Source organism: Anabas testudineus, chromosome 5, assembly GCF_900324465.2.
Source record: "Anabas testudineus chromosome 5, fAnaTes1.2, whole genome shotgun sequence".
Taxonomy (NCBI): domain Eukaryota; kingdom Metazoa; phylum Chordata; class Actinopteri; order Anabantiformes; family Anabantidae; genus Anabas; species Anabas testudineus.
The window spans coordinates 11,926,205-11,941,677 of NC_046614.1; the positions used below are offsets into that span (position 1 = coordinate 11,926,205).

General features: G+C 41.2%; 1 protein-coding gene across 2 annotated transcripts; it reads right to left on the reverse strand.

The window, feature by feature from the left end:
• Nucleotides 1-319: 319 nt before the first annotated feature.
• On the reverse strand, nucleotides 320-14,309 carry espl1 (extra spindle pole bodies like 1, separase). 2 transcript variants are annotated; one of them, XM_026349627.1, is made up of 32 exons: nucleotides 14,157-14,309; nucleotides 13,903-13,991; nucleotides 13,334-13,636; nucleotides 12,475-13,221; nucleotides 12,273-12,374; nucleotides 12,045-12,156; nucleotides 11,766-11,893; nucleotides 11,446-11,639; nucleotides 11,023-11,265; nucleotides 10,343-10,487; nucleotides 9,914-10,073; nucleotides 9,642-9,781; nucleotides 9,285-9,419; nucleotides 9,047-9,163; nucleotides 8,763-8,934; nucleotides 8,474-8,602; nucleotides 8,196-8,352; nucleotides 7,615-7,724; nucleotides 6,166-7,289; nucleotides 5,654-6,065; nucleotides 5,052-5,183; nucleotides 4,332-4,545; nucleotides 3,968-4,173; nucleotides 3,649-3,776; nucleotides 3,352-3,474; nucleotides 3,014-3,163; nucleotides 2,715-2,882; nucleotides 2,533-2,637; nucleotides 2,302-2,417; nucleotides 1,770-1,853; nucleotides 1,217-1,381; nucleotides 320-1,135 (listed from the first exon to the last, which is right to left on the reverse strand). In XM_026349627.1, exons 2-32 carry the CDS (start codon nucleotides 13,981-13,983, stop codon nucleotides 934-936), a joined length of 6,504 nt encoding a protein of 2,167 aa, XP_026205412.1. In that variant the 5' UTR covers nucleotides 13,984-13,991; nucleotides 14,157-14,309; the 3' UTR covers nucleotides 320-933. The 2 variants fall into 2 exon arrangements, with proteins under 2 accessions (XP_026205412.1, XP_026205413.1); XM_026349628.1 differs by having other exon boundaries at nucleotides 14,153-14,309.
• Nucleotides 14,310-15,473: the final 1,164 nt, after the last annotated feature.

Here is a 15,473-nt window from a genome sequence, read left to right on the forward strand (position 1 = left end):
TTCCAAACCTAACAATGGTCCCCTTGCACTGATGTTTACTTGGACTTTATATTGGTAGCTTTAGTCAGACATCTGCCAAATGCCAACTGATATGCCTGATATAAGCTCCAGGCCTTTTATCTGCTTTACCAGGTCAATTAACTTTTTTCAAATTGTATACTTTCTGTTTCAGATCCATAGTGGTGGTGAATAAAGGCAAAACCATCAAGTAGGTCCACATACTTTTGGACCCATCTGTAGCCTGAACTAAAAAAAAACAGTAGAGTGATTTAATATAGGGAGGAATTTAATTACATAAATTTATTATGTACCCCCCTAAACTATAAACACAGGAATCAAGTTCAAAATAAGTGAAGTCACTTTTGAATCATTTGAACAAACAATACTATCAATTGTGTGTGTGTGTGTCATGTACGTAAACAGTAAAATAGAATGAGGTCTGATTAATTATATGCATTATAAATACTCTTTAGTTACTATTCATTGAGATAATTTACAGATATGATCAATAATGAGTCACAATGTTAAATGAAAAGATACATATATCATAAGAACAAGATCTACATGGTGTTGTATCCAAAAAGTTGCCACAGTAAATTGATTTTGTTTCCAAACACATCAGTTATTTGCTCCTAGAAGATACTGCTGGAAATGCAAATCTTTTTCACAAGAAAAACATTGACTGTGTGTGAGAACACATTTATTAGAAATTGTCAAACATTAAAAGTGAATTCAAAAACGTCCCTTCATAAAAATTAGCGAGACTTTTTAAATCAGCGAGCCTGCAGAAACATTGGATTAAAATTTTAAGCACCGTTTTAAATTAAGAAAATGCAGTATTATAAACTTTAAGTCGTATTCCACATTGTGTGCTAAAATAATGTTTAGATACTGAATGAATTGTTTACATCCTGTTCTAGCTTGCCACTCCACCTACTGCAGGTGGATCGGTAAGCCATAGACCACAGGGGCAGCTCCTATGAGGTGTTTCAGGTTTGTGGCTTGACGAGATGGGCCCATGTAGTCCAGAAGAGGAGCACCAGATCCAGCACTTAACCAGGACTCTAGCAAGGCTTTAGTGAAGCGATCAATATCCCGATCTGTCACATCCCACAGGTTTCCCAAAATAAAGGGGCTGAGGAGAAAAACGACACGACTGCACTAGGGGTTTCATATTCATGTATTAATTAATAAAATGAAAAGATGGTTATCTCACCAGCCTGCTATGAGGTAGTTGAGGAGGATGCCTTGTCCCTCCTGATCGCCACGCACTGCCAGAGCAGCACTACTGCAGCCAAAAAGCAGAGAAGCTGCTCTCATCTGCCGCTTCAGGACCGCCTGGCTGTCTAGGAACCGTGCACCTGCACCGTGACCCACGTAACTAATGGAACAAATCAAAGAGAATCATTTACTATTAAAGTCATATTAAAACAAAGATTAAGACACAAAAAAACATTAAATATTAATCACCGAGGTTTTACTGCAGTCTTTTATTCTACGAAGTAAATATCTACATACATGGATTTCTAAACAAACTGTAATTTCATCAGTCTCTTAAGTAATAAAATTACAGTCACAACATTTTTACAGTTTGTGTACACCAAGTCTTTCATTCTCTGAACTGTCAGAGTTAGAATAATGACCAGTTACACAGGCAGATGCAGCATTACACTTTAGGTTGGTTACGGTTATTCTTTAACATAAGATACCCTCACTCTTCTGTAACTATCTCATTCCTATCAGGACACTTAAGACCATCACAAACTCACATGTATAGATCCTTGGTAGCAACTGCTGCTTCCAGCCGACCTGACTCTGGAGCAACTCCACACACGCCTTCCCAGTCCGGTTGACTTAAATAAAAAAAAAAAAAGAAAGAAAGAAAAAAAAAAAAGTCAAGTAGTAAAGGGGAAATGAACCAATGACTGAACACACGCATCAGTTGATGTCTGCACTTACACCAGCTATTAAATAAAACTATTGCAGGCAGTACACTATGAAGCATTCTTCAGAATAGCTGCCCTAGTGATGCATTTAGGGAGAGTGTGATATGTAGGTGATCTGAGTTTCTGCAACTCTTTATTTGGAATATTTCAAAAAAAATTCAATGCAAGATCTGATGCAAGACGACGACGGCGATGACGACGACGACAACAACAGCATCATACAGTATATCATAAATCAGCCAACTCTCCTCTCCAAACATTGGCATCAGCCATTGTAAAACCCCATATCGGTCAACCACTAGTACACAACTAGTGTCAAATACTTCTCTTAAGCATTATGGAGTACTGCTCTCACCTGCTAAACCATTCCTTGAATCTGTCCTGAGAGTTTCCCAGATTGGCATCAGGGTCAAGAACATAAAACACCTGCCTTGTATCTACACCTTGCTTCAAGATGGACTGTGAGTCAGTCTAAAAGGAAAGATTTAAATTATACATTATAATACATACATACCACCACTTAGCTGTCAAAAACGAATCATATCTTCAGTACAGGCCATTCTGTAGTTGTGAAGTATAATCTTACCTCTTTCTGAATGCTTAGTCCAATCAGTGAGTGTAGAGAAGGCATTCGACTGACAGAGCGAGATTTTAAGATGGAGATACTATCCCATGGCAACTTCTGAAGGTACTGGATACAGAACAGAAGATTAGATTACATTACAGTATACTAGAGTTCGACTACTTGAAAGAGATAATTAAACCAACCTTGTCCAGGATAAGAACCAAATGACCCTGAGGCTCCTCTCTTTCTGTGAGCTGGGACACAGCTGTGTGGAGAAGCTGGTCGCACTCCACGTCCCACTGTGGAGATAGTCCCCAAGCAAATCGTCGGAGTTCTTCTTGGGAGAGCACAGGGGATGCTGACAGCACAGCCTGAAACATAAGTCAGAGGTGAAGTGGTTGTTGTTTTGCAGTTTCTACTCCAGTTGCTTTTGAAACCAATGCAGAAAGGTGGGTTGGATGATGGTGCTCCAGGATTCATGGAATAAAAAACAAACACGCACCTTCAGCATCTCCTCGCTGACTGTCAATCCTCTGGCAGACAATTTTTTAAAAAGGTGCTGGGTCTGTTTGGTGAGGTCAGGATCAGATGAAAGAGGTAGAAGAAAGCTCTTCCAACATCCCAGCAACTCCTCCATCTCCTTCAAAAGTTGCTGAAAAAGGGATTGAAGGGTGTCTAGACAAAATCTTCAGCATTTTAAGTGACATTTCTCAAAACCTACTAGAAACGTTATTTCAGGTTTCCTGCTTCTTGATATATTCTTTCTTTGATATATTTGTTCTGTCCTATTTTCTTGGTGTAAACTCCAAGACTGCAATGCCCTCGTTACTCGTCACTTACCTCGACTCGAGAGTCAAGTGCCCTACGGCCTTCCCACCACTTGGCTTTCTCAGATACACAGCTCACAACTTTCTGCTCCACCTGAATACTATCCATCTCCTGCACCAGCCAACTAATAGGGTGCTACATAAGACAGAGACAAAGTTAAGGTCATGATCACATTGCTAAAGACAGATAATATAATTACTTGGTTCTAGACCATGGCCACCATTTTTACCTTTTTGGAATTTTCTTTGGTTGTAAAAAAAGAAAAAAAAAAGAAAAGAAAGAGAAAAATCATAAAATAATCTGCATCACCTGTTGTTTTGATGTCGGGATGTGAACCGTTATGGGAGCACATCCCTTTTGAAGACGTGACAGTATGAGGCTGTTGCCCATTTCCCCAGGTTTTACTCCAAGCACTGACATCACACACACTGTTACGCCTATATAGGAAAGGAATACAAAGTGGGAGGGAAAGGATATAATTCTCACTTGCCAGATGCAAGAAAAAATGGCATGATATGTATTCACTGCAATATTATCATTTGTTCTTCATTATTACCTCCCATAATATATCACACATGGGGAACAGAATCAAACACATGCATGCACCAATAAGTAGTTTTCACTTTACCAGGGGGAAGGTGTTGAAGTTGTTGGATAAACTCTTGGCAGTGGTTCTGGGGAAAAGATAAGGAGTCGGCAGTAGGGAAGGAAAAGATGTTTTCCAACTGAATCAACCTCTGCTCAGTAGAAGTCTTGTGCTCGGTTGACTTGTGCTCATCTAGACTCATGACATCCATCTTGTCTGCCAATTCATTCAATGGTTTTCTCAGCTTTCTGTAAAAATTTTTAAACAAAGTAAAGAACAATTTTGTAACAGTTTGTAATACAATTAATACACACTGCAAAAACTCAGCTTTAAATTAAATGTTTGAAATATGTTGATATATAAAACAAAGTGTTTGTTTTTCAGAACAAAAAGCTGATATACTTACTTTAGACAACTGGCTAAATGCCGGATGGTGCGATGACGGCTTGTGATGCCCAAGGACTGGGCATGTAGCACTGCTGTTGTTACGGGGTCCTGCTGTCCGATGGTCAAGGCCAGAAGAGCACAGAGGGACGGGTAGAGAGTGGGAGAGGGGAAGTGCTGAAGGCCCAGCCAAGCTGAGCGGAGCAATGACTGAACATCTTCCAGAGAAACATTTTCTAGAAAAACAAACAAATAAACTACTAAAGGAAATTGATAAGGAGGTGGGGATTCACTGCAAATATCTTGATAACAGTTTAATTGCTAATTTAACTCTACTAACGTATACTGTTTAAAGGCATTATTACATGAAACTATATCCTCATGTAATACTGCGTCAAAGATGTGGCGTATGCGTGTTTTGACAGTGACACATTTTCTATTATACTAGTTCTGTTCTACACTAGATTTAGGAAATTGAAAGGCATCTACACATAAATATGGATAAACAGTATAATAGTGCCATAGCCCTTAATATATGGTAAGGTACAGTATATCCCTCCTTCATTATACTATTAACAGACACTGAGTAGGTAATATTTGCTTCCAAAAAAGTGTTCATGTTGCATTTCCTTTTTCTGAGGTACTAATGTGGGTGATCTTGCAAAATAATCCTAAAAAATACACTTCTAATGCCTTTGTTATCCAATATTAGTACACATTATAAAATTTTAGAGCAGCTCACCTGGTGTGGTGTTGGAATGAGAGATCTGGGTTTGTGGACCTTCTCTTAGTAGACCTCTGCTCCTGAGCTCAGACAAGTCATCTCTCTCAAAATTGCAACGCATATCTCTCCGTAAGACCTCAAAGTCAACGTCTACAGAAAGTCAAGAAAGAGATCAGTGTGTGAGCATTTATCCAGATTTTTATCCAGTGCTACTGGCATTTTTCACATTTAACACTTCATGGTAATAGTACTTAAAATTCATACTTAAAGAATTTCCCTCTGGGATTAATAAAGTTTTTTGAATCCTTGAATACAACCCAATAGAAGCCTCATATCCACAAATCTAGTACCAGGTTATTGTTGATATTTTCTAATGTAACTTTTCAAAACAACAGCAGTGAGCTGAGAAGAAATGTAGGGTTGTGTTTATGGTGGTAGAAATGTAACTGCATATGCGCTGTTTCCACATATGGAGACCATCTCCAGAGAATCAGGTCTGGACATTGCAAGGACATTATGTGGACATATTCAGGGTTTTAGTCGATGTGTAAAAGCAGCTTTAGAATGTTGTTAGTGAATCTGTAGATAATACCAGTTAATATTTTTCACTATATACACACCAATATCTTTACTTGCAGCAGGATTGTCTTCAGTCTCAGTGTCTGATGTCCTTAAATGTTCAATGCTGATGTCCAGAACTTCGGTAGTTTCCTCCTCAATGGTCCTCATCTCGTCTGGTTCCTCCACAGCCTGTGTCGCTGCCCTGGATAGCTCCCTTCTGGTTCTGCCTCTCCTTGTTGCAGCAGGCTGACAGATCAAGGTGTCGTCATCCTCAGACGATGTGGTCCGAGGCACTGCAGTGCTTTTTTTACCCTTCACCTGCCTCTTGACTGGAACTCTCTCCGCAGGTGGATCTGGAGCTCTTTTAGCATTGCAGGCAGCTCTTCTAGTAGTCTTTTTAGGGACATCAGTTTTTTCTTGGAGCTTTGCTTGAGTATTAGCCTCTGAGTCACTCTCATCACTAAAGTCCACCTGTATTAAAACATTATGAAGGAAAATATATTTCACAATGAAACACAAAACAAGTCTATTTTTTGTAACTATAATACCTATACTTAGATTAGATGCCAACCTTGAAACGCGATTTCTTTGTGCGTTTGGGGGCAGCAGGCACAGGTTGGGCTTTGTCTTGAACTGGTGACAACTCTTCATACACATGAAAGTGTAGCTTAGGAGCAGTCCTTGGTGCCTTCTGAACTGAGGTTTTTACCTTTTGGACAGGAGTACAAGACAATGTAGGTACCAGTGTGTTAAAGTCAAAAGAACTAAGTTCCTTGACAGTGGCCTTTGACTTCACTGTAACTGGGGTCATGGGAACCAGTCCCTTTGCTTTGGTTGAGGAACTTGTCACTTGAATCTTGGGCTTGACAATCTTGACCTTTGTTTTGTCAGTGTCAGTTTTTTTACCACAGTCTTTAGACTTTTTAGGCAAAGATAAGGAGTGCACTGTTTTCTCTTCTGATTTCAGCTCTCTTTCTTCTTTCGGTGCATTCCAAGTCCAAGCATTTGAGAAAAGTTCCTCTGGGGTGCAGCCCTTTTTGGAAGCCAACATAATCAGTAATGCTATGGCTTTGGTTGCATTTAGGCCTGCTCTAACAGGTCTTAGTGCTGGAGAGGGAGTGGAATCGACAAATGATAAGCCAGCTTCGAGTACTTTCCATATACTACAGACCTTGTTGAGCCTTGGGTCCAGCCCAGACAAGGCCATACGAAGGTACACCCTGCCCACCACGTCTTGCATCAGGGAAGGTTTAAAGGAGCTTTTGGCATGGCTACAGGAAGGGAAGAGTTTTGCCAATTTTGCCCCAAGTTTGGCAGTGACACTCTTACAGCGAGCTAATGTTGCCGACTGAAGTTTGAAACTGACTTTGGCTTCGTTGGGATCAAGCTGGAGAACCACATCAGCTTGTGTAGCTGCCCAGCGAGCAGTGGCTCGGCCCAGACAGGGCTCAGAGCAACAGGTGCACTGGCAGTCAGAATCATGAGTCAGGGAGGTGAGCCAGCGGCGAGGCTGGGCTTTGAGAGGTGGGGAGCTGGCTTGATCTTTAACTACAGGCTCTTTGCCAATCCACCTAGTGCTCAGAATGTCCTTAAAATCTTCTTCTAAAGCAGGAAGGGGAGACTGGGATTTCTGTGCTGGTCGACCTTTCCTTGGTTTGATTTTCACCTCTGCCTTCTGCACTTGATCAGAAAAATCTGAAAGAAAGACAGAAAAAAAGTCCATTGTGTAACTAAAAATGCAATAACACAAGTAACATTTAAACTTGTGACTGAATGAACGGTCTAATGTAATGTGACCAACAGCCACAATATCACAGGCCCTTCAGTAGATTTTTCCTTGGAATAAATTATTTTATTTGGAATCACTGACATGCCTTTTTGACACTGACATGGTTTTGTAAAACAATAATCAAAAACAATGTGATCTCATCAAAATAGAAACTCACTGAAAGCCAAAGCATGAAAAAGTGAGTCAATGCTCAGCATTATTTGGACTTAAGAAGTTGTGCATTTAACTGACCTGTGCAGAGCTCCAGAAGGTTCCTAACCTTGTCTAGATCAAATCCACTTTCCTCTTTTTCCCCTAGCATGAGCTCCAATTCAGCTTTCATCACCAGTAGCTCAGCACATCTAAAATAAGAACCAAAAAAATGAGAGAATAATCCATTCAAAAAGCTTAACAGGATCATATTATGTGATCATATGTGATTACATATATAAGTTTGTTGTGAAGTTGAGTGCTCTCGTTACACAAAGTGAGAGGCCCAAAGATTGAAGTGAATGTGAGTTTGCATGCTAGCTGGTAGTGAAATGCACTTTGTTTAAGAGTTTTTTCAAAATGCTGCAGGGCTACTGCTTGTAATAACACATTGTACACATGCTTGCATACTGTTTGTTCACATGTATCGTACACCTGCTAATCAAGGATGAACATGCTTAAATACTGTAACAAGATTAAAAGCACACAAAGGAGAAACACACTGTGACTGACAACGTGTTTCATGCATTTCTACTGCTTTTCAGTAAGTTGTGATCAAAGTCATTTTTCAGAAACAGTTTCACCATCTACATTTTAACCCACTACCATATACATGTACATACTGGCTGAGTGCTTGCAGCTTGATGGCCAGTTTAAGGGCTTCTAGGCATTGAAGCCTGGCATCATTGATAGCCCCACAGCTGCTCCTCAAGGCCACCATCTCCATAGAGCAGTTTAACAACTCTGAGAGCAACTGCCATTTCAACGCCAAGTTACCTCCTGTTCATGCAAGTGAAGGAGGTGAAAAAATTAGTAACCTTTATAGTAGGCAATATTAAACATTAAACATAAATATTATAAGGTTTTCCATGAACATCATCAATGTGTGAGACAAATGTACCTTGGTCAACAAAGCGCACATCTGAGCTGCTGCCGTTTGTCCCATATAGACCTTTCCCCACCAATGTGACCAGTAGGCTGCACAGAAGCTTCAGACTTTCATAGATGGCAGTGTCAGGGCTATTTATACCTAACAAACACACACACACACACACACACACACACACACACACACACACACACACATACACAGAGATCCACACTTTGTTTAAGCTGGCACACTTCACCACTACATTGTAACAATGCAAAAACATTATGTTATAGAAAGTGCAACACATTTTTCCGCTAACCAAGCTGTGTGATACGGCTCCGTAGAGTTTGTGGCAGTGCAGCTGTGTCCAAACACAGGTAAGAGCAGCAGGTCTGGAGAGCACGAGCTCGCAGAAGGTACCAGCTCTTTGACTGTCTCTGCTCATTCACTTCTTTTAGCACCTCACACAGATAAGGCACTCCACGGTCCACCTGAAATGTGGCCAAATAGCAGAGGGAAAATTTAATTGGGAAAAAAACAAATAAGAAGAGAAAGTAACAGCAAAAACATTAATTTGAATATATCAAAAATAGTAGCTAGTACCTGTCCTGTTCTGTAGCAGTACTGGGCTTTCAACAGAACCGCCAGCATAGAGAGGGAAGAAGGTCCCTGAGCAGTGATGTCTGAGGTAAGATTTTTTTCTGCTTGCTCTAGCTGGGCCTAAAAAACAAGTTAGAATAGGAAATAATTTCTTATTTAAATAAAACATTAAAACATGTACCTATCCTATACAGATGTGAAAGGGCACTATTTTAAATAATTATTAGAAGAACCACATTACCAAAGCCAGTTCAGGAGAGCCGATATCCAGAAGGAGGCTGGCTGACTGACAGAGGGAGTTGGCACAACCATGGGCATCAGCAAGTTGTTGTGAAAGTCCAATAGTAAGTTGGTAAGCTTCCAAAGCCTTAAGGGGCTACAGAAGGGAATGAGGTAATCTGATTACTACACAGATACTGTAATTACCATAGACCATAGAGCAGACCATAAAATGTGTCTACATACAAGTCTCTACGCTTCACAAATTGCATGAACTGGTTACTTTTAAAATAGAAACTGAAAATTGTATTCGAGCTGAAGAGACAACTGGAAGAAATCATCTAGATCTTTTTCACCGGCATCTTGTATCATTCATTACCTTTCCCATGAGTCTGAAGAGAGCTGCAGCCAAAGCAATGGAGCTACAGGTCTGTTTGGCGTTCCTGACAGAAGGAAGGACTTGACTCTTCAGAAGAGTGGACCACTCATCCAGTGCTCGTTCCAAAGGCTTGCACAACTCTTAAAAAGGAAAGATAAGAGAATTTAGACTTGACCCACAAATAGTACATAGTGGAAATGCATTCTTAAGCATAACATACTTGATACAGAGCTATTGTGGTAGAGTGGATTATATGAAAAGGGAATTCCTACTGTTCTCGCCAGCCAGGTTGAAATGTAGACCTTCATAGACCAAAATGTTATCTTGTGTCTTCTGCTTGTTTTCATAATCAAAATCATTGGTTCCTATGGGATTGGCCACACATTGTGTCTGCTCACGCAACTCTCGCAGTTTTTTGTCCTTCTCAATAGCCTGGACAAAAAACACAAAGTATAGTTTATTAAAATCACAACATATCAGTGGTGCAACCACTTTGATTATTCCATCTTTGAGTACTACAGGCTAAATACATTTAGTAGTTGAGTGTAGCAGTTTCTTGTTAAGGTTGTGAAAGCACGTTATAATTTTTGTTATTTTACCACATTCATCCTCTGGCTATTTCAAGTGGCCTTATTTAATTGCTATGCCATTTGAGGTTGAGAAAAAATGCTTAAAAAAAGGCTAGATCTAGCAGTGCTCACCTCCTGAAGATTCTTCTCAAGAGTGCAGATATAGAGCCAAAGTAACGCATGAGCCTTGTCATCCTTCAGTCTATCAGCATTATCCGGGGTCTCTGGTTCTTCCTCCAGTAGCCGTAGAGCTTCATGAGTGAAATCAACCGCTGCACTGTGTTGTTATAGAAAAACAGTGAACACAGAGACAGAATGGCTTTTCCCCCTGATCAGTGGTTCTGGGGCCATTCACTTTTCCAGCACAAAGTCTAGTTGCACCCAAAACATCTGGGTTGCAGACCTGAACCAATTTTCCTCACTAATCACATTTACTATTTCTTTCCCTTACCAGCATGAGATCTATAAATATGCCCTCTGCTGAATTAGATAGTTGTTGCATGATCTTTCTACATATCACACTTGCAACTGAAGTTTCATGCTCATAACTAAACAAATAATATAATTGAATTAGTGATACAGTAAATAAAGAAATGGTTTGGGTAAGTTTCTCTTGTAGTCGCTTACTACCACTCGTGTGGTCTCTCACTCTTTTTAGAGTAGGCTGTGGTAAATATGTTTCCAAATGTAACAAAACTCAGCTGAGCATCCAAAATATGTTCAACCCTGATCATAAAGCCAGAATAACAGTCAAATTAACATTCAGACAAACACTTCTGATTAGAAATTATGAAGATAATAACAGCTCCTACCAGTCGGTCTGTTCACTGAAATCCTGGAAACACACAACTTGGGCCATTTCACAGAGGTAGACGGCACGTAGGTGGGTGTGAGAGCTCTCTTCGTGGCAGATTTCCAGCAGATCACAGAGAGTGTTGTAACGCTCTTGGGCAGTGTCCCCTGCCACCTCTTTATAGGCACGCAGCTCTTCGTCCAAAAGGCAGAGCATTACCTCCTCATCGGGAACATCAGGACCAAAACCATCACGTAATGTCCTGTTGTTGTCCAAAATGTGACAAGCCAACGGTCATAAGTTCCCTTTCCATTAACAAAACATCAATTCACAAAGCTTGGTGACACATACAACTGGAGAACTAGCATTTAGGTGTCTTGGCAGGTATTATTTTGAGACTTAATTTCATTGTAAGTCATTTCACTTAGACACTCAGCTCTACCTTAGGCGGATGTCCTCATCAGAGTTACGTGCAGCATCAGTCTTTGTTTTCACCCACAGTGAAACTGGTTCAACCATATGAGAAGAGATTTTGTCCCCTAGAGCTTTCAGCCACAGGATCACCCAGTCAAGTGCTCGCTCCAGTTTTCCAGCTCGCCGTGAAGTCTGGACAGCCAGCATGAAGAGGCGACTCAACTAGGGGATGATAATGTAGATTTCTTTATCAATTACAAATGATGAAAACCATAATAATAGTACAATTTACTATAAACACAGGTGTGTGTGTATATAGAAGATATGTAAAGAAAACGTACTGCATACCTTATCAACAGGGAGTGAGACAGGGTAACTCTTACATAGATCCTTGCAAAGGATCTCAACTAACATGAAAGCCTGATCATAGAGACGCTGGTTGTATAATCCACAGGTTAAGTTGCTCACAGCAGTCACTACAAGAGACATGACAACAAAATGAAAAAATAAATCCAATTTCAAATAATCTTTTTTGTGTATGTATGTGTGTTCCTTTAAATTTTAGAAAGCATTTCAGAGATGTCCAAAGTGGCCTGAACAAAAACTAATAAAGTAGAAAGAAATAACCTGCTTTGATAAGAAGGTTTTCACTTGGCAGCTTTCGCAATTCATTCACCAACTGCCCAGCTGTGGCTTGGCAGTACAGCAGCACTCTGTCCCGTATGTCACTGTTTTCCAGCTAAAAACATCAAATCACAATCAGAATTAAGGTCAATTTTAGACTATGTCTGGGATGGTTAATACTTATATTGTGTGATGAAACATGAAGTTGGGTATTACAGATTTTATTCTCACCTGGGAGGAGAGCATACTCTCATAAGCAAAAACAAAGCCTTGGTAAATACTAAAACAGAGGGTGTGCTGCAGTCTGTTACGCTCAGTCTGGCATGTTGGATTCTGTAAACAGAGTACATCACGTTAGTAACATTATTATTATCTCCACAAGTTTTAAAAAAACAGAACAGATACATATTTCCTGGTCAGCAATTACACTTACCTTCTTTAGCATTTTTGAAATCAGATTTTGGTGCTCCTCAAGAAATGAAAACCAGGCCAGGAGCACAGGTCCACTTAATCCCTTCTTGTGGGCACTTTCGACAGCCCACACCACTAGTCCACACCCTTCCAGAACAGCATGAGCTTCTCGGTCCCCCAAATCTTCTGAGAGTGACCTCATGGCTCTGGTGCACTCTGTTAAGGCCTGGACACTGTCCTCTCCTGCACTCATCCCTGAATGGAGTTTTACTGCCCACTTACCAAGCAACAGAGCTGTACACTGATAGTCACCATAGTCTCTCAATTTGCTCTCAATTTCATTCAGAAAGGTGGAGCCCAGATTGTAGTGGCCAGCAAGACAAATTACCTTAACTATAGTTAGCACCATTTCTGAAAGCACATTTAAACTAGATGTCGCAATGTACTGCTTGTGCCCGTTCCCTTCACAGCCTTGACCACCAGTCAAGCATCTGTTAAAAAGTGTGTTCACTTCCTGGAGAAGAAAAGAAGCATCCTCCTTGGTCACAATTTTATAGCTACTCTCAAATTCAGTGATGGCATCCTCTGTGTACACAGGGGCTTTGGAGAAGGAGGAGGTTTCTGCATTCAACAACAGGAGGAAGCTCAGCGCTTGCATCTGGCAATGAAGTTTATCCCGGGCATTCAGGATTTTCCTCTCTTTGGCTGTAGAAAGTCCGCTCCATAGCACCGAGAAGCAGCTCCGCACAAGAACACAGTAGTCCTCAGTCTAACGAACATACAAACCTTGTTAACACTGACAGTAATAAGGCAATCATGAAGCATTCATGTGGGATATTATACTACTTAATACATGAACATCTGGAGAAAGTAAAACATACCTGTTGTGCTGGTGTAAGCCTGCTGTAAAGCAGCCCAGCCACATGGCTGCACAGACTGTAAGCTTCTAGGGAACTTAGCTTCTTGACGATATGGAAAATGATTTTTTCCATGTACAGAGGACTGCTCTGAGAAACAAGTGCTGCTGAAACATCATAACCATGAAGGGAAAGCTCCACAAGCTTCACCAACTGAGTGATATGATCAGAGTTAGGGGATCCAGCTCCTAGATGATGATTACAGGCTCTGATGACCCGGTCACACAACGTGCGACCCTGAAGGCCTGGTCCACTCTTCACATAAGTCTACAAATTGTAAACCAAGCAGATTAAGATTAGTGTCGTTTAAAGTGACGATACTTTGTTATATTTGTGTTTGTGGTTAACAGTAACGGATTATTAATATTATACACAGAACATGCCTAATAAATAAGTCAACAAATGGGAATGAGCTCATTTGAACAGTTAAGACAATCGGTAGAAAGTCAGTGTTTTATTTTGGTCTTAGACTAGTAAATAAAGTCAAATCGTCACAGGAGTAAATTGGAGATTGATGTAACACTTAAGCTAACCTCTAGATCTTGAAGTAAAAGTTCCGTCTCTTTCACAGAAGCAGTCCGCTTGATGTACTCGTCCACTTTTAAACACTTCATGTCGAAAACTGCAGAGGAGACATTAGTTAATAGTTATATGCTTCAGTGTTAAAGTCTGATAAGGCGCTTTAGCTTAGCTGTTTGCTAACGTTAGTGACAGCGTCTTACATTGACGTTGTTCAACTAACGTGAAGTTAACGTTCACGTTTGATAGCGAACGGTGACTTACTTACTTGTAGCGAGAGACTTTGATTTACAACATATAAAAGTGAGAATTTGTGTCCATAATAACGTATTTCCAGGCAGCAGTACAATTGCTGTTAAACGTGTGTAACTAAATTTAATGACTCAAATCGTCAACAACTTCAATCTCCGTCCGCCGCGCACACGATTTGAACGGTGTTTTCTAACCAATCCGAAAACACTTCCGCTTTCGCACGGAAACGCAAAGACTTATGGGTAACATAGTTTATAGTACAACGAAACGTGGAAGCCAGAGAGACTATTGTATTGACCAACACATAATTAAAACTCCGAAGTGCTGTGTGAGACGTTCAGGCTAAACTAACAGATCAGATTTTCCAAGCAAACAGGCTACAATGATAACAATAAAGTAAACTGTTTTAACAAAGTCGGGGTATTAGATGATTTTGGTAAATTCTAGGAATGGCTTTTAAACAAGGACATGGAATGTCACCTCACTGGGTGGAAAGGAGCCTGAACTTGTGCTGGAGGTTGAGCGGTACCGGCTAGAGATAGTCGGGCTCACTTCCACACACAGTCTGGGCTCTGGAACACAACTCCTTGAGAGAGGTTGGACTCTCTTCTACTCTGGAGTTGCCCATGGTGAGAGGCGGCGGGCAGGGGTGGGCTTGCTTATAGCCCCCCAGCTCAGCTGCCATGTGTTGGAGTTTTCCCCGGTGGACGAGAGAGTTGTTTCCCTGCGCCTTCGGGTAGGGGATAGGTCTCTCACCGTTGTTTGTGCCTACGGGCCAAATAGCGGTGTAGAGTACCCAGCTTTCATAGGGTCTCTGGAAGGGGTACTGGAAGGTGCTCCGACTGGGGACTCTGTCGTCCTACTGGGGGATTTCAACGCCCACGTGGGCAATGACAGTGATACCTGGAGGGGCGTGATTGGGAGGAACGGCCTCCCTGATCTGAACCCGAGTGGTGTTTTGTTATTGGACTTCTGTGCTAGTCACAGCTTGTCCATAACGAACACCATGTTCAAGCATAAGGGTGTCCATCAGTGCACGTGGCACCAGGACACCCTAGGTCGGAGGTCTATGATCGACTTTGTGGTTGTGTCATCTGACCTCCGACCATATGTCTTGGACACTCGGGTGAAGAGAGGGGCTGAGCTGTCAACTGATCACCACCTGGTGGTAAGTTGGATCCGATGGCAGAGGAGGGAGCTGGATAGACCTGGCAGACCCAAACGTATTGTGAGGGTCTGTTGGGAACGTCTGGTGGAACCCTCTGTCAGAGAGGTCTTCAACTCCCACCTCCGGGAGAGCTACAATCAGGTCCCGAGGGAGCCTGGAGACATT

What these genes read in the sequence shown, in the direction of transcription:
- espl1 (XM_026349627.1), bottom strand. Translation starts at nt 13,983, where the DNA reads ATGAAGTGTTTAAAAGTGGACGAGTACATCAAGCGGACTGCTTCTGTG. An exon ending in TTTTACTTCAAGATCTAGAG is followed by an intron (nt 13,637 to 13,902) that starts GTTAGCTTAAGT and finishes TACAATTTGTAG; the next exon opens with ACTTATGTGAAGAGTGGACC. An exon ending in ACTGCTACAGAACAGGACAG is followed by an intron (nt 8,935 to 9,046) that starts GTACTAGCTACT and finishes GCCACATTTCAG; the next exon opens with GTGGACCGTGGAGTGCCTTA.